Below are 19443 nucleotides of genomic sequence, written 5' to 3'. Positions count from 1 at the left end.
GTTGAGCAGGTTCCTTGTCTTTGGACTTGACGTGCTCTTCCCTGTGTTCTGACCGTCCTCTTCTTTCCGATTTCTGCGAGGAAGTCTGAAAAGATCGATAGGGACGTGTATCAATATCTTGATATCTATCAGGTTTTTTTCAGATTATCCCTATTTCTAAGGTTGTATCTTTTCTCAGAGGGCTCCCTCTGGGGAGACTTGTTTCCTCGGTCAGGAGATCTTTCTCTTCGTTGAGGAGACCTTCCTCTGGACTGGAATCTTTTTTATTTGGGAGTGGATTGTTTATTTCCATCCCAGCTCTTTTTTGGAGTGTTTAGATTATATTTAATAAATATTTTTTCAGGACTTTGTTAGTTTGGGTTTTACTGGTTTCCCACCCAAACTATCTCTACCTAGTTCTTCATAGGATTTTTCTATGATTCTGGCAAGTTCAAATGGTTGTTCTGCTATATCTGTTTCTTTCAATTTCTGGAGGTATGTTATGTCCTCCGTCGCCAATTGAACTAATTTTCTATATGCCTTTGTTAATTCTTTTATTTTAACTAAAAGTTCTTCACTTGACATTTTTTCAATGTCGGGATGTGGTGTGTAGCTGGCTAGAACCGGCCACGTTGCTCCTGGTCTACCTAGTGGACCGAGCCTGGTGATGTGATTGTTATGTTTTAGGGCCCCTTTAAACCAGAGCAGGTGCTCTTGGTAATTTAGTGGGATTTCAATCTCCTCGAAAGGAGTGTATACATCCGGAGGTTCCTCTATTTTGTAATAGTGGAATTCGTGTGTTACAGCGTTTGCTGCTGGAAAGTTTATCCATGAATAGAATACCTCTGCCTGCCGATATTCATGGGCCTCTATCACGAATATGACTATACCACCTCGTGATGTTAGTCCATTTTCTATAAGTTTAAGAGTTATAGTTTTTCTTATGTTGACCGGAATGATTATAACACTCGGGTCATTATCTTGGAGACTTGTGTCATCCGCTAGGAGTTGAGCTGCTATTCTAGCTGTCTCCCTTTCGTCTTCACTTTCTACCATTTTACTGACAGAAAGGTTTTTGTTGCAGATCAAGTTTCAAGGAAACAAAGATTAGGTGCACAATATTTTGGAACACTGTATCCTTCAACGTTGACTAAACCAAAAACTATACATAGGAATCTCTTCCTACTAAGTTCCGGCGGATTTTTAACCTTTTACCCACTCCAGACGTCTTTTGGAGTATTTACGGGAAAAAGGGTCTGTGTGAAAAAGCACGACTGAGTTACTCTAACGTCTTGCGTTAGATTTATCGCCTCACCAAATGTTGGGCGCCATGTAGTGTAGTTCCTATATTCCCAATAGGCTCTGCGCATTGGAATAATATAAACAGCAGTGTAGACGTAGGACTGAGGTCGACTAGGTCTCTACTGACTATATTAGACTTAAGGTTTGCCAGCTAGCTCAGAGGTCACTAGAAACTTTCTCGAATAAACGAGGAGGAGTTTAACCTCCCTGGATAGACAAGAAGGGATTAGCTTCTGACAACCATATAACATGACAACTTTGCTCCCTCAGAATAAGAGTGTATCTCTAGAGTCGAGTGAAAACAATAGACAGCTATTTCACTCAGTCAAGTGTGCTTCTAATCTACGCCTACCCCGGTGTACCTGACCTAAGCCTAATACGTGGGAAGGAGTAAGTAAGTAGCAGTTTAAGTTAAGTTGGTTTTTGCCAAGGAATCTGAATCAACAATTCTCTTAAGGGTTTAGTCAGCTCCGTACCTGGGTGTTAGAAAGCAGGAGGTCTGGTATCTCTCTCTCAGGACTCGATATCCCAGTAACCCACAAGGGTATCTGGAAACACCGGAGCTGGATTTCTCGGCAGGAGAAAAGACAGCGTCTCTCTCAGTGCGTCAAAGAGAAGGGGCGGCGTCCCTGGGCTCTCGCATCAGCTGGGCTCTCGGGCAAGTAGATAGCCGCTCTGCTCCAAAACCACCACTGTGTGTTTGCTTAAGGCAACGTTGGTATATTTATACCTGAAAGGTGCCGGGTTTTGACGTAAGGTTGGACATAAGACGTCAATGAAGATGTCACTAAGAACTGGCCATTCTTAGAGTGCTCACAGGAGTTCTAGGACGAAATCAAAACAGAAGCAATGGGGAATTCCCAGGTTGCTGGAGGTTTGGTTTGTTTACAGAACTCGTTGTACTGTCTAGGAGCCTGGGGAAGTAGCTTTGCTTAATTTGGGCAGCATGGGCTATGACTAAATATGGATATGATTCTTATGCCTTTATAAGGATATTATTTATTATAACCACATAATGGCATAAATCAGGACTATCGAATCTAGGGTCCTAGATAGAACTACAACAAGAGTGTTACAGAGAGGCGCTTTCAAGATTGTATATGAAGTTGACAATAAGATTTCCTTTCTTCAAAAACCACAAAAGGAGAAAACAGACTTGAATTGATTTTGTTTCAGGTGCCTTCTTTGAGTAGGAGCCCTTTCTATCCTTCTGAATGTCTAAGAACACATTCCAGGTGTTAGAGTGAGCAGCTGGGAGAGGGCAAAGGTGACTGCAAGGTTGAGGTGCATTGAAAATCAATAATAACAATTGAGAGAATAGATGAAAAGGAGCGGTGGGTGTACCAGAGGCCCATTAAAATAACTCTTGAGAAAAGTTCACCCTGCATATTTTCATTCTCAACATTGTGAGCAGGAATTTGGGGGGCCATAATAGTTGAAAGGAACAACAGAGGATTGAAGAGGAATTTTGCAATTTAAATTCCTACTGATGCGCTTACAGGGAAATCATCTATCTCAAACATTGATGACAATCTTGCAATTTATAAAACATCAACGAAGGATGTGTTACAGTCAATCGAAGATGAGGTAGTTAAATGTGGAAACATACCTGGCTATCATTTAAATGCTGCCAAAACTAAGGCAATTGCCGGCTTTAAATTAGGCTTATAAACTAATCGTATCATCAGCAAAGCTATCTATCTAGGTTTAAATTATCTATTCATGTAGAGTTGGTAGTGAAAGGTAACTACAAAGATTTAATAAAGAAATGTATTGCGATGGCGCACAATTGGCATTGTTTACCAATTAGTTTGGCTGCTCGAGGCAACGTAATGAAAATAAAAATGATTCCCCAGTTCCCAAATTCTTTTTCCAAAAGGGTTAGAGTCTATCAGTAACTTTAAAGCTGGAGTTAAAAAAATTCCAAATGGGCTATTAGTATCAGAGGCGCTTCCTGACTCAAGCGTGGTGCCTTGTGATTCCGGTGTCCTAATATCAGGACAACACTTTACACTACAAAGACTTCTGTCTTTGTCTTGTAAAGTGTTGCCAGGGAGAAAGTATTGAGAAAGCAACATAGTAATGTACAGTCTTTAAACTGAGATTGTCCCTTCTTTTCAGGCTAACACTCTCTGCTGTGTTTCAGGATTTGAGTGGGACTACATGCCCCAACTACGTTTGCGGGTGGCCATTTGGGCGGGACACAGGTATACGAAAAGCACCCTCTGTTAGGCTGTCACACATTGTTCCAGGACTTCAACGGAGAAGGTTTTCCTGTTCCTGTGCCTCGCCGCGGACCACGCCTGACATGCGGTTCCTGTTAGCAACATGATTGCTGATCGGAGCACCTCGGAACCGGCCCAACGATCAGGAAAAGAGATTGCGTCTCTTTGTTTATTCTCTTTCTGCCACCATGAATATGAGCGCCCTGCTCGTGGATTGTTATTATTGCTGCAGCATTAGCTAAGAAAAGCCCTGCGCTCCCTGCATGCAAACACTAGATCTCAACATATTATAAGGAATTACTCAATTACAGGGGATTAATAATTTCAAGGAAAAATTTGACTTTTAAACAAACAGAAGAGTAGAAGTGTTAGCCTATTATTAAGGTTATGTTGTGGTTCTGATGAAAACTTAAGACATGTTTTCCTGGAAATCCCCACATAAAAGCGCTGTGAGATCCAACAGCGTCAATTGTGCTCGTTATTTTGAAAGATTACAGTGACACTTTTAAGGTGAAGTTGAATCCGTGCCCTGCCCAAAAGAGAATCCAAACGGGACAGAAGTGATATTATATGGCTCACCTTCACACAAGAGAAACTGAAATTGTGGTATATACATTTGTAGTGCTGTGATTGTGATGAGTGAATGATCCAAAGGTAAAGGTTGGGAAGTGAATAACACACACACCTCATTTGTTTCAGCTGGAGCATTTTTGTGCAGACTTAGAAGTTCCTCAAATTAACCAAGGAAAAGGGAAAATAGCTTAAAACAAAGAGCAATTCATGCCCACACATGACTCGTCATCAGAGGTATCCCCACACTTAATGAAGCAAAGAGATTCACGCAATATTGTTCTTTAGTTCAGGTCTCCTTCCCTACTGTTCCCACCCCACACCCTTTCCTTTGCTTGATCACTCTAAACTTATGTGCCGTAACAGCAATCAGATTTGGCACTATTGAGATGTAAATCCTTTGATCATCATAGTAATCCTGAGGAACCTTCGATCTGGCAATTAGGTTCAGGAAATTGATTTCCTGTATGGGCTGGGCTCTTTCAACCTTGATTCTGGGCTGTTATGGGGAAGAAAATGGCTACTTAAATCAATCTTTAAAATTTGAAAAATGAAAAACACCCAGCTGCTTGATTAGAATTACAGGCCCTGACTGCTAAAAAAGCATTACGGTTAAGATACTTCAGGCTATAGTTACAGTTTTGGCAAGCATGGTGAACTGTTTGCAAAATGTCTGCTCTAACTGGTTGACATTGGGAAAATCAGGACATTTGGGCATCAACCTTGTGGGCTGAGGTAATTTGCATCTGATGTCCAAGAGTCCATACTGCAAACTAGGCAAGAACAACCCCTTCAGCACTTGTCTCTCAGTGGTAGCAATGATGAACAGTCACAGGCTTCTCAGAATAGTTAGTTAGGAGGGGGGGCTCCAACAAGCTTGACATTCAACAGAAATAAAGAAAAAGAATAATATGTTTGTCCAACCCAATATTTACCTCTATAAAGGAGAACTTTAATAACATAGAATACTACACACTAAACATTTTTAGGGACTCAGTCTGGTGCGAGACTACTGTCCTCCAGATGAGGATACCACTTTGTCTCGCCCTCCACTTCCTCTCACTCTTTGTTTGTTTAAGGGAATCCTCTAGCATAGAGAAAGCTCCCTCCTTTGTGGTAGTTATGTGTGTCTTGGCAAGCCTGGTGAACTGTTTGCAAAATGTCTGCTCTAACTGGTTGACATTGGGAAAATCAGGACTATTGTGCATCAACCTTGGGTGCTGAGGTCATTTGCATCTGATGTCCAAGAGTCCATACTGCAAACTAGGCAAGAACAACCCCTTCAGCAGGTCTCTTACCAAATGCCAGTCAGTGGTAAGTCAGAGTTAGTACTTCATGTATTTCAGTCCACGCTCTCCTCTCTGTGCAGAGAAAACATGTTGGCCCCAGGTGCACCAGTCCCCTGCTCCAATCCTGAGAGTAGACTCAGGGTCATATGGCAGCATCTGGAGGTGGCAGGAGTGTGGTTGTCTTCGGGACAGAGGCCCTCTTCTGGGCACATAGTGAGTTAGCTGGAGGTCAGGGCCCATGGGTCTTAACAGGGTCCTACTCCACTTAGGCAGTTGGTGGTACATCTGAGTAGACCTCCTATGAGCCTGCTTCTCCTGCAGGAGTTTCTCACTCCTTCCCTTCTCTCAGGCAGGACACTTCCAGGCATTCCATGTTAGGAAGGCAGTTCTTCCTTCATCAAATAGCTTTACCTTCAGATCAGACTCCAGATGATGTCAGCTCACTTCTGGAAAGCTGGCTGTCATGCTGACTCTAGCTCTGATTGCACACTAATGCTCTATGTACTGTTCCACTCTCCCACTTTTTTTATTCAAGACCATGAGGAGTTTGAAAAGCAGTTACAATTCTGTGTACCAAATTGGGAATGCAGCAAATATCAGGACATCCTAAACACCTCTGATATTTTCTGTTTTTTTTTTCTGCATCCTCTTTTCCCCCTACTTTTATAGCCTTATACCCATCCATCAACCTCTTCTTCCAAACCTCCCCCTCCACTATATTTAACTATCTGTTTTTATTAACATGTTGCTTTGATGTATTATGGGTAGAGAAGACAGTGAACTGGAAGCAGATAATTTTAAGTCTATCTCTGATTCAATGCCCAAGTTTGCCTCTTAAAGTAGACTGGTCTCTATTATCTTGGCTTGTCCTGCTAATTACAACTCTCTAGCCCAGCCATGTCCTGTGCATGTGCCTCAACGTTATACACAATTTCAGCAGATTGCATCTTAGCTTATCCTCTTTCAATACCAACAGTGGAAGTTTTGTGCCAAGACACTGGGAGGTACCTTTAATGACTAGTAATGCCTGTAAATAGCTTGCACCTTCGAATTTTCCCCTTGCACTACAAAAGTGTACCCTTAACCTTTTGAATGCCTATTTACTCTCCCAGACCTGGGATCTTTACAGTTGAACAACATTCGAAGATCTTTTTACATACACTACATTCTCATGGTTTGTTTGATTTCTCAGAGGAAGGAAATGGAGAGTCCTGCAGTGTATAATGCCTAACCTCCTCCCCTCCTCTCCTCTCAACCAACGACCTGCCATTGCACAAATGTGACAGTCCTCTGGATGACAGTCATGATATGCTGTACTGTCAGTGGTGGTGAAGTCTTCATTAGATTGGTTAGCCTGTAGTCCCACACTGTTGTCATGCCTAGCGTCTTTGTTATATCCTGAGTATTACATTTAATTGTAATCAGCCTAGGTCCTACTAGCTGCTCAGCCAGAGTGAGAGTTGGTAGCGGAATGTTGGTGTGACTGTGATGAATGGAATGCCTGGGTGCCTGTGTGGATGAGTGATGACAGTTGGATATGGGCTGAGCAGCTAGGCAGGCTGCTCCTGGTGGGGCTGGTGTAAGATGTTGGAGCTGGTACATGGCTGGACTATGAATGTTAATACCCTGACGTGGAACTAATAAAGAAGACTTGAAACTACTCTACAAGTAATCATGTGATTTTGGTCCCGTTTGTACACTCTACATGTTGGTGTTTAACCCCTTCGATGCTTATGACGGAATGGTTCCGTCATCAGCGTTGGTTGGGCTGTGCTGATGACGGAACCGTTCCGTCATGACCACACCCGTTTTTCGAATCTTCAGCACAGCGCCGTGCTGAAGCGGTTAATATGTAATTTTGGAGTACTACAGTTTAGTACTGTTCTACAGTATATGGAATTGTATTGGTGATATCAATGGTTTCATATTTTGTGATGCCACAGTTGTACGCCCTTTAATTGGTTGGGACGTCCTAGTCTTCTGGTGGGTGGACATCACAATGTATTCCCACTTGAGGGTGGTTCTGGTCTTGGTGGGTGGTTCCCACCTTCTTGTATGTGTAAGTCGTTTTGCGTTGCACGTTTGGTCTGCATGTTTGGATTGATGTGTTGGTAAGTCTGCACGTCTTGCATGTTGTATGTGTGTAAGTCGCCCTGCGCCTCACATGTTGTCCTTTGTAAGTTGCCCTGCGCTTCAGGTGTTGTGGCGTGTAAGTCGCCCTGCGCCTCACTGTGTGTGTACCCTCTATGTGGTCCATATTGTGGTACACGTGTATTTGTAGTGTTGGTTCACCCTTGTTGTCTGTTTTTGGCCTCAGGTATTTGTCGTGAGGTATGTTCACCCTTTACTACATTATTTTCAAATGTTCATAGGGAAGGATGGGGTTATTGCTAGTTTGTAATTTAAATTGCTTGACAATTTATAGTTCCTTCCCAAAAGTACGCAGTGTTAGTCTGCTTCTCAGCAATGTTTTATTTCATGTTTTGAAATTACTTAATCTTCATGAGGGAGGATGGGAGATTTTGATGCATGTTTATGTATGTCGTATTTTGTCCATCTTTTCTTTATTTGCATTGTTCTCTCTTTCGTGATGTTTTACTTTTAGTTGCATCCCTGAGTTACAAACATTATTGCTTTTCTTGTGTATAGTTTCCTTCTTTAAATTGTAATTTTTGTTTCCATTTTAAAAGGAAAGGGATAATCTTATATCCTGAGTATTACATTTAATTGTAATCAGCCTAGGTCCTCCTAGCTGCTCAGCCAGAGTGAGAGTTGGTAGCGGAATGTTGGTGTGACTGTGATGAATGGAATGCCTGGGTGTCTGTGTGGATGAGTGGTGACAGTTGAATATGGGCTGAGCAGCTAGGCAAGCTGCTCCTGGTGGGCTGGTGTAAGAGATGTAGGAGCGGGTACATGGCTGGACTATGAATGTTAATACGCTGACGTGGAACTAATAAAGAAGACTTGAAACTACTCTACAGGGCTACCAGTGTCTCAATGCGGAGGGTACAATAGTCTTCATCATCATTAACAGGGATGGGATCTTCATACACAACAGAGAAAGTGTACGTTGGGGGTTGTGGTGAAGGCGAGTGTGCTGGTAGATGCACTGCAGGTGTAGGACTGGTGTTTCTAGACAGGTGTCTTTTAGGCATGACGGGCAATCGAAGTTCCTCTGATATAGCCTCTTCCACTGTCAGCTGCTTCTTCTTGGGTCGCACTAGACTGGCTCATGCTGTGAGGGCCGCACAATTATTAGTCTCGCGTGAGACTGAATGTCTATTTTCCTCTGCATGACCTCTGGCTGCTGTGGCAGTTCTAGAGGGGGCGCTGGCTCACTGTTGATGCCTATTTTTAAAGTCAACTTTGGCGTCAATTTCAGTGCCAAAGAATGCATTTCTGGGCCTCAGTGCAGAGATGGTGTCTCTAGGCATTCAGGGTTAGTGCTCATGTTTAGGGGCTTTTCCAGAGCCAAGGTAGGCTGTTGATACAGAAAGTGACACTGGTTGCGCCATCTCTGGAGGCCTTTTCTGCGCCACTTTGGGGTTTGAGGCTTGGCACTCTCGAGGCCTGTGCTTGATGTGAGTTGAGATTCCTCATGAGGTCAAGCCCCAAAGGGCAAATCCTTGGACTGGGCGGGCATCTTCAGTGAAGTCTTTGTGCTGATTTCCCTTGGGATCCTGGAGACCTTTGCTCTCTGAACTAAGAGTCCCCTGAGTACAGACATTCTGGCATGTGCTATGTTTGAACTCTCAGAATCCCAGATTGTCCTCCCCTCTCTCAGTCGGAGTATGTGCCCTTAACATCTTCAGCACAGAGCGTGGTCAATGGGAGAGCTCTAGTGCTGCATTTTGTGGTGCAGCCACAGATATTTCCTCAAATAACAGGAGGCCTTTTATTTGTAAAGGCCTGGCATGCTGAACAGTTTACTTTCTTGTGGACCCTTGGTAAACAAAGGTTACAAACTCTGTGATGGTCTGGCCACTGAAACTTTCTGTTGTAGTTTGTGCAAGTTTGGAAGAGCGTGTGCTGCATAAATCTCTCCCCACTTGTTATTCTCAAACAATCTCTGGTCTGTGTGGATTTCGCCTCAGTCAGCGGTTGTACAGTGTTTCTGTGTGTTGAGGGATGGTATGCTGGTCTTTGGATTTAATTGATTATCTTCTGTAAAGTGTTGGTCCTGTAACTCTGGAAGTAAATCTGAATACAATATTCTAGGGTGGAGTCATTCTCCGGTTCATTGTGAGTTTTGGGAAGGAGAGTCGTGTTACCTTGAAACAAGAACCTCTTCTTCGAAGAAAAACAACTTGCAACATCTGCACCTCACATTAGATAGCAAGAGAGTTTGCTGCTAAAATAACATTATTTGTGACTGTAAATATCAAGACAGATTTTTCATTCTTATAGACTCATTCGATTCATTTAGGGGTACCAGAACAGCATTTAACCACATCAGATCTACAGAGCTTCTGATTTATGGAAACAAGTTCTTGTTTCATATCTGGTTTCCCCAGTGTTAGTGAAACCTGGATTAAAACTTTAAAATCATAATCAGATGCTTCTAAAAAATTTACAACACGTGATATTTCATCAGTGATTACAGATTTTATAAAACATATAGAGCATGCAGATTCTTGCAAAAAATATTAGGTTTTACCTGTCCCCATTTCGCAGGTTTTTAAATTGAGCTGCTAAAAGGCACATCAGAGTTGGTCCCAATCTGCTCCCGGGAACTAGGTCCTCTACCATCAGAGCTGGAAATAAATCTATGTTCAGTGGTGAACCATATAATCTGTAATAGAAGGCAAATGTAATACGTTTAGAAAGTCTAAAACTGAATAAATATCTCTGAATCACATTACTTCTATTTCCAAAGGTTGAAGGTAGCTAACACATTACAGCGTATTGTGCATATTTTTATTTTGTGATGTTTATCCTAGGCCCTGCTCTTGCAACATCTGATCGGCAGTGTACACAATATGAGACCCATGGATGTTTGGTGATTCTACGTCCTGCGGTATTAACACACTCGGAATTCTGTTTTAAAAAGTCACTTTTAGCCTTTTCATTAAGATTTAAATCATGCAAATCAGTGGCCATATGTACAATGTGCCCTAAATTTGTCATCTCCTGGTATGATAAAACTTGGAAGCTCAGCCATTTAGTTTCAGATTTCGTGCAGACCTTCCATTTAAAAAACATTTTGAAACATTTTATAAAACATTTTTTCTCTTAGCTTATGTCCACCCTATAGTATAATTTAACCTAGAGTCGCCAAATACCAAGCATTAAATCCAAATACTGGAAAACTGAAACACAAGGACTATTATTATAAGGAAGACATGGACAGAGTAATTAAGATCACTAGTAAGTTATCAACACAATACATCTTGTCTGCCCATTAAAATCATGTGACATCTGGACATGACACAATAAAGAAGGAAGACAAGGAAATCATCGGGTTAAAGGAAATAAACATGAGAGCTCAGTTGCTGCCGGAGCACGATATGAATGAAGTACCATGATCAGCAAAAGACGTGAGAAACATCCACTCCCTAGTCGAAAAGGGGGGAAAGGATCCCATCGCATCACACAGGACGGTACCAGAAACGTTTCCCTAAGGTAAGCACAATCCCTAGAAGGAAAACACTAGATGTAGATCAACTACGTTACCGCTACAGCAAAGCCAAGAAATGACCCTCCTCCCCCACTCCGGACAAAGACCTCACAGACACAACATTCCGCCTTTGGGTTGAAAATGCTAATGAAGTAATTGTTAGAGATAAGCAACTTCAAAAGAAGAAAATGGAAGATTGACGAATGCCCATAACCATTCACCATCTAATGCGACACTAAAGTAAACAAGCATTGCAATGCCAATAGGTCTAGCTGATGGGAGATCCCCGTAGAATTTTTATGCATAATGTGTGCAATCCCGTTGGATTTGTTATTTTGTTTGTTACCACTCTATGTCTGCAAAAGGCTTCGACGTTAAGAGCAATAAATACTACTTAGAATTGTTCGAGTTGCTACAACAAACATGTCTATTAAGGAAACCCCTTGAGGTGGCGCAAAAGAAGCTTCCACGGTTTTACTCAAGGTGAACCAACCAAATATCACTACCAAATGACTGGCATCCATAAGAACATGCCAAATTCTGTGGTTTAAAGTGGCCTTGAAAGATTACTGCCTCCTTGTGTTTATTTATTTATTTGTAGATGGCAAACAGCTACCCAAAGGGCATCGCATCCTGGTGCTCAAATAGAAATCATCAGACACTAAGAACTAAAATAGATTGGGTCTTTGGGAAACCGGTATTTATTTTATTTGAAAGTTTTATGTTTTCAAACATTTTTGGAAATGAAAAAAATTATGGATGGCCGGCCCTAAGCGCTAGTAAAAGTGGGTTCTAGGCCTTTCAGTGCAAACTAAGAAAGCACATTAACCACGGCTTGGAGACATGTGAAATTGCTAGTAGATTTGCTGATTGCAGTCTGCGAGATTTGTCTGGGATATATGGCAGAAATAGCCTATGCATGTAGTGTGGTGTGGTTGACCAGGCAGGTGATTGACAGTTTTGTGAAACAACACATCCATGTTAATTGGAAGCAGAGAATGTGGGTCCCGTGCTCTCCATGAGTCAAGCTATCCTGGCTGATGAGGGCTTAAAGCCTGAAACCGGTCCTAGGATGCTTGTTTCCAGTCCAGGGAAGACCTGGACTGTTCCCATGGGACACAGGGTCAAGACTGATTTCCATATGGCTGGGTCCAAGCTGGAATTGCATGGTGAGCAAAAAACGATGGATTTAGGCCCAGATCTCTGTATTGGGGTGAATGTATGCCATTGTTCTGCATTCTGTCCATCAATTGTTCTTTTTGCATTGGTCACTAAGATAGCTTGGGTCCGGTTGTCCCTGATCATTTTCAGAACTCCTGGCAGGAGTGTCAGTGGCTGGAAGGTGCAGAGGAGTCCTGTGCTCACTGCATAAGTAATGCATCTCTGGGGAAGAGCCGCCTTCTGGGAACTCAACCCTGGCTCAACGTCTTAATCACCACATTCTCAGCGGAGGTTAAGAGATGAAGCCAGGGTTCTCACCATTCCCAATCTGCTGGCGTCAGCAACTAACCTTGCTTGCCCTGGAATTTAAAGATCCTGCCAGGTGAAATGCCACCAGATAAATGCTGGCCAGCTACAGATAATAAACTAAAAAATTGCCAATACTGTTGTCCTCAATTTCCTCTTATTTGTCACAGCACGTTGGACTTAAACCAAACATGGGTCTAAGACTTCTAATTTAGTCTGAATAAATCATTATTTTATTATATGTGCTGTGGCAAATAAGAGGAAATTGAGGACAACAGTATTGGCAATTGTTTAGTTTATTATTAGGTCAGTGGCTTGGCCTTACTGTTGGGAGCCCGTGCCTAGTAGTGTTTTCTAGGCCAGCTCCAGAGGCACACAGCCACCTGGCAGTGGACCCAGGACTCCGCTTAGTCTTGCTTGTTACAGTACCACAGGGAGGTGTTGTTGTCCTTAAGAACCTGAACCAGCCTGTCCTTTGTGGTCACAAGGAAGGCCTTCAACAGTAAGCAAATTGCGCACAGCTCCAACAGATTTATGTGGAGGTGGGGTCCTTTCAGAGACCAGAGGGCTCCGATTTCCATCTCCCCAGAAGGCCTCCCCAACCCAGTTGTGATGCACCGGTCACCACCATCATGTCTGGGTGGGGTAGGGAGAGGGATCTGCCACTAGTCTAACTGCAGTTAAGCAGCCACCACTGCAGGTCTTTTGCAGTTTTCTCTGACACCTGGGTAGAATAGGACAGGTTCTCTGGTGCTGAGCTCACGGAGACTTTCAGAGCCCACAAGCAGCACTGCAGGATGAATTTCACAAGCATCCGAGAAGGCTCAGAGCCATCCCAAATAATACCCAGGTAAGAGGTAAATAACAGAATCATAACCCAAATGCCGTCTGCAACTGATTGTGGTGAACTTGCTTTCAACAGCCAGTTATTAATATGGGGGAAGACTGGTAGCCTTGATGTCAGAAGATGGGAGCCAACCAACAACACCTTTGTGAACACCAGAGGGGCACTGGTGTAGGTGAAAGGCAGTACAGCAAATTGAAAATGCTCAAGGCTCAAGGCACACCTTACACCGCAGGTAGTGCCTATTGGCCCGCAGAATTGAGATTTGAAAATACCCATCCTGTAGATCTACCACTGCTGTCTTGTCTCTGGGATCCAGTACAGAAAGAACCTTGGCCACTATGAGAATCTTGAATTTGTCCTTGTGCAGAAAGGCACTGAGAGGGCGAAGGTCTTGTTGTATTTCTATCTAGGACCCTAATTCAATATTCCTAATTTATGCCCTTGTATGGCTATAATAAATAATATCCTTATAAAGGCATAAGAATCATATCCATATTTAGTCGTAGCCCATGCAGCCCAAATTAAGCAAGGCTACTTCCCCAGACTCCTAGAAAGTACAACGCGTTCTTTTAACAAACCACACCTCCAGCAACCTGGGAATTCCCCTTGCTTTTGTTTTGATTTGTCCTAAAACTCCTGTGAGCACTGAAAGAACGGCCAGTTCTTAGTGACATCTTTATTGACGTCTTATGTCCAACCTTACGTCAAACCCGGCACCTTTCATGTATAAATATACCAACGATGCCTTAAGCAAACACACGGTGGTTTGGAGCAGAGCGGCTATCTACTTGCCCGAGAGCCCAGCTGATGCGAGAGCCCACGGACGCTGCCCCTCCATTTTGACGCACTGAGAGAGACGCTGTCTTTTTCTCCAGCCGAGAAAATCCAGCTCTGGTGTTTTCAGCCGCCCTTGCGGGTTGCTGGAATATCAAGTCCTGAGAAAGAGATACCAGACCTCCTGCTTTCTATTACCCAGGTACGGAGCTGACTAAACCCTTAAAGAGAATTCTTGATTCAGATTCTTGGCAAAACCAACTTAACTTAAACTGCTACTTATTTACTCCTTCCCACTTATTAGGCGTAGGTCAGGTACACCGGGGTAGGCGTATTTAGAAGCACCAGTTGAGTACGTTAGTCAATGTATTTATGTATGTATATATTTTATCTATTTTAAAGTATCATATGGCTAAGAAACCATATCAATGCTTTTACAGTATTATTTCATAATACTCCTTTTATTGTACGCACTTTACTTCATGTTAAGTATTGCAATTGTGGCAATTCATTTCTCTTGCATGAGGAAGAAGACTGCTCAATAAATAACACCTTTTATTGAAAACGCCAGTCTTTCTATTTCTCTGCACTCTGGTGAAACTAAGTACGCACGATTGACTGAGTGAAATAATTGTCTATTGTTTTCACATGACTCTTGAGATACACTTTTATTCTGAGGGAGCAAAGTTGTCATGTTTTATGGTTGTCAGAAGCTAATCCCTTCTTGTCTATCCAGGGAAGTTAAACTCCTCCTTGTTTATTCGAGAAAGTTTCTAGTGACCTCTGAGCTAGCTGGCAAAACTAATTAAGTCTGATATAGTCAGTAGAGACCTAGTCGACCTCAGTCCTACGTCTACACTGTTGTTTATATTATTCCAATGCGCAGAGCCTATTGGGAATATAGGAACTACACTACATGGCGCCCAACGTTTGATAAGGCGATAATCTAACGCAAGCCATTAGAGTAACTCAGTCGTGCTTTTTCACACAGACCCTTTTTCCCGTAAATACTCCAATAGACGTCTGGAGTGGGTAAAAGGTTAAAATCCGCCGGAACTTAGTATGATGAGAATCCTATGTATAGTTTTTGGTTTAGTCAACGTTGAAGGATACAGTGTTCCAAAATATTGTGCACCTAATCTTTGTTTCCCTTGAAACTTGATCTGCAACAAAAAACTTTCTGTCAGTAAAAATGGTAGAAAGTGAAGACGAAAGGGAGACAGCTAGAATAGCAGCTCAACTCCTAGCGGATGACACAAGTCTCCATGAAAATGACCCGAATGCTATAATCATTCCGGTAAATGTAAGGAAAACTAAAACTATTAAACTTATAGAAAATGGACTGACATCACGGGGTGGTACAGTCATATTCGTGGTAGAGGCCCATGAATATCAGCAGACAGAGGTATTCTACTCATGGATAAACTTTCCTGCAGCAAAAGCTGTAACACACGAATTCCACTATTACAAAATAGAGGAACCTCCGGATGAATACACTCCTTTCGAGGATGTTGAAATCCCACTAAATTACCAAGAGCACCTGCTCTGGTTTAAAGGCGCCCTAAAACATCAAAATCACATCACCAGGCTCGGTCCACTAGGTTCTGATGGGGACAACTATCAAGACTTAAATAATGGCCAACACAATACTAGACCATTCAGAGATAGATCCACCCAACGCCCATTCTATGGAAGAGGTTTTTTACCCCGGGGCCCATATCGGGGAAGGAATGTACGGTGGCAGGATCAGGGAGCTCAAGCCCAAATGAGCCCTCAACCTCCACAACAACAGTATGTGAGGACTCGCAACCACCAGTATTGGTGGTAGGAAGCACTTTTGGGTCTTCCTTAGTTACCGCTTCAGAAAATTAACCGATCTATTACCTCTCTTCCATTTCCCTTGAACCTGAGGACATAGCGGTTCTGAGTAAGGGTCTATCATTTGTCCCGAGTGTTCATCTTAATAAATTCAAGTTACATGAGGACTTATTTGCCTTTTTTCGAAAGGTCAGATTGAATAGAATCTTGTCCTACTACCTCTGCCCTTTATGGACTGCCTAAGACACATAAGTCTGAAATAAATCCACCTATGCGACCCATTATATCCACCATTGGGTCTTGTACGGAGCCCCTGTCAAAATATGTTGATAAATTCCTATGTCCGCTTACACACAAATATGCTTCCTATATCCGTGATACTGGTGATATTATCAACAAAATTGAGGGTCTACCACTCAACCCAGAGACTGACATTCTTGTAACGCTCGACATTGAGGCGCTTTACACCAACATACCCCAATGTCGGGCGTTACAATCAGTGTCAGCTCTTCTACAGAGATATCCAGACAACCGTCCAGACGTCTTCATCCTACAATGTCTCGAGGTTGTTCTTCTAAACAACTTTTTTGAATACAACGGCAGCCTCTACAAACAAATCAAGGGCATCTCTATGGGGGCTTCTTGTGCCCCCAGTGTGGCCAATACTTTCATGGGGGAGTGGGAATTGCAGAACATCTACAATGAACTGGCCCCATTTTTTGAAAATGTGTCTATTTGGAAGCGATTTATAGACGAATTTTTTTTAATTTGGAGTGGTTCTGTTGATTCATTACAAGCATTTGTTCTGTGGCTTAATGCGAGTACACTAATCTTAGGTTCACGGTAAATCACAGCAACTACAGAGTCGATTTCTTAGACATCAGTATTGAGGGTACAAACGGCCAACTGGAAGTGAGTCTCTTTAGGAAAACAACGGCCAAGAATACCATCCTTGAGTTTGGCAGTTACCATCCCAATTGTCAAAGGGAGTCCATCCCTTTTGGGGAATTCTTACGGATTCGCCATAACTGCACAGACATGTCCGCTTTCCATAAATATGGAGATGCACTTAAAGATAGACTCCTTAAGAGAGGGTACCCCCATCGTCTTGTCCGGCACGCTTACAAGAGAGCAAAATATTATGATAGATCTGCTCTATTACAAGGATCTACACGTCCTAAACAGGACCGTATCACATGTGTGATCAATCACTCCACTTTGAATTTTAAGATCCGTAATGTTATAAATAAAAACTGGAATATTCTCAATTTGGACGAAGACAACCCCCCTTTACCATTACCTCTGCTAGCATATAGAAGGAACAAAAATCTTAAAGATATGCTAGTACATACCCGGCAGGTCAACAGACCGCCCCCTGATGGACAACGTTCCATCACGGGTCTACCTGCAATTTTGGGTAATCATAGGTGTGGTTCCTGTCAAGCTTGTGATTCAGCAATTGTATCAGAAGTCATTAAATATAATGGCAAAGAAATTAAACTTCGCTATCTCACAAACTGTCGCAGCAGTAATATAATATACATTCTGTTTTGCAGCTGTGGGTTAGCTTATGTAGGGGAGACAGGTCGCGAATTTCGTCTCCGCTTCAGCGAGCATAAATCTGCCGTCAGGACAAAGAAATTGACAGCTCCCCTGGTCCAACATTGTCTAGATATGAACCATACTGAACAAGAAATTAAATGGTCCGTTCTAGAAAAGGTTCAACTAAGACCAGGTCAGCTGATGGAAACTACACGTAGGAAACGTGAGACCTTCTGGATTTACCACTTCGATTGTGTCAAACGGGGTCTCAATGAAGATATTTCCTGGTATGTCACAAAATAGATATGGCTTTTTCCTACATAGTAGCGTTTCAGTATGTATATGTTTGACTTTTTCAGTGATGTATCTCCTTTATGCACTTTCTTTGTATTTGTTTTGGACATAATTTATTGTCCAATTATTATTACATGACATTACCTTCTCCTTTTTGGTATTTAGTTTCTGGTTTTGGAAAATAAAATGATCTACCTTTTTTCTTTTTCTCTCATTATTTGTTATTTACACTGTCAGCCTGGTGTTTACTTCATTCTATCCAATATTCGTGTAGCCTACCATAATTGCATTATGCATTACATAAGCCCACTTGGCTTTTGCCCTTGTAACATAGGTGCTCTTATTCAAAAATATCGAGTATACATGCATAAAAAATGTGAGTTAGTAAATGCGGTATCTATTTGTGCCACGGTAGTGGTTTTCAACCTTTATCAAAGGATCATAACAATACGTATTGCGCTCAGTAACCAATCACGCATGCGTTGAACTTCTTGGTCCGATGTCACAGTCCAAACTAGCCCGTTATTTATTTTTAGTTCAACCACTGGGCCATGATCACTTCCGGCAATCCGGTAATGTCGCGAGACTACGCGACCGACTGTAGAACTTACATGCCTAAAAAAATTTGAATTAGTAAATGCGGTTTCTATTTGTTGCCACGGTAGTGGTTTTCAACCCTTATCAAAGGATCATAACAACACGTATTGCGCTCGGTAACCAATTACGCATGCGTTGAACTTCCCAACCCAGTTGTGATGCACCGGTCACCACCATCATGTCTGGGTGGGGTAGGGAGAGGGATCTGCCACTAGTCTAATTGCAGTTAAGCAGCCACCACTGCAGGTCTTTTGCAGTTTTCTCTGACACCTGGGTAGAATAGGACAGGTTCTCTGGTGTTGAGCTCACGGAGACTTTCAGAGCCCACAAGCAGCACTGCAGGATGAATTTCACAAGCATCCGAGAAGGCTCAGAGCCATCCCAAATAATACCCAGGTAAGAGGTAAATAACAGAATCATAACCCAAATGCCGTCTGCAACTGATTGGGGTGAACTTGCTTTCAACAGCCAGTTATTAATATGGGGGAAGACTGGTAGCCTTGATGTCAGAAGATGGGAGCCAACCAACAACACCTTTGTGAACACCAGAGGGGCACTGGTGTAGGTGAAAGGCAGTACAGCAAATTGAAAATGCTCAAGGCTCAAGGCACACCTTACACCGCAGGTAGTGCCTATTGGCCCGCAGAATTGAGATTTGAAAATACCCATCCTGTAGATCTAGCACTGCTGTCTTGTCTCTGGGATCCAGTACAGAAAGAACCTTGGCCACTATGAGAATCTTGAATTTGTCCTTGTGCAGAAAGGCACTGAGAGGGCGAAGGTCTTGTTGTATTTCTATCTAGGACCCTAATTCAATATTCCTAATTTATGCCCTTGTATGGCTATAATAAATAATATCCTTATAAAGGCATAAGAACCATATCCATATTTAGTCGTAGCCCATGCAGCCCAAATTAAGCAAGGCTACTTCCCCAGACTCCTAGAAAGTACAACGCGTTCTTTTAACAAACCAAACCTCCAGCAACCTGGGAATTCCCCTTGCTTTTGTTTTGATTTGTCCTAAAACTCCTGTGAGCACTGAAAGAACAGCCAGTTCTTAGTGACATCTTTATTGACGTCTTATGTCCAACCTTACGTCAAACCCGGCACCTTTCATGTATA

At 42.5% G+C, this 19443-nt stretch overlaps 1 protein-coding gene across 2 annotated transcripts in view; it reads right to left on the bottom strand.

Moving 5' to 3' along the window:
* PXDN (peroxidasin) overlaps positions 1–19443 on the bottom strand; it is a 740799-nt gene that overhangs the window by 110652 nt on the left and 610704 nt on the right. For both annotated transcript variants that reach the window (XM_078647879.1, XM_078647880.1), the window contains one exon: positions 10023–10157. In XM_078647879.1, the coding sequence (XP_078504005.1) occupies positions 10023–10157 (135 nt within the window). The remainder of the gene's footprint in view (positions 1–10022; positions 10158–19443) is intronic.

Source organism: Lissotriton helveticus, chromosome 6 (assembly GCF_964261635.1).
Source record: "Lissotriton helveticus chromosome 6, aLisHel1.1, whole genome shotgun sequence".
Lineage (NCBI taxonomy): Eukaryota > Metazoa > Chordata > Amphibia > Caudata > Salamandridae > Lissotriton > Lissotriton helveticus.
This window is presented reverse-complemented; position numbering and strand designations above follow the sequence as displayed.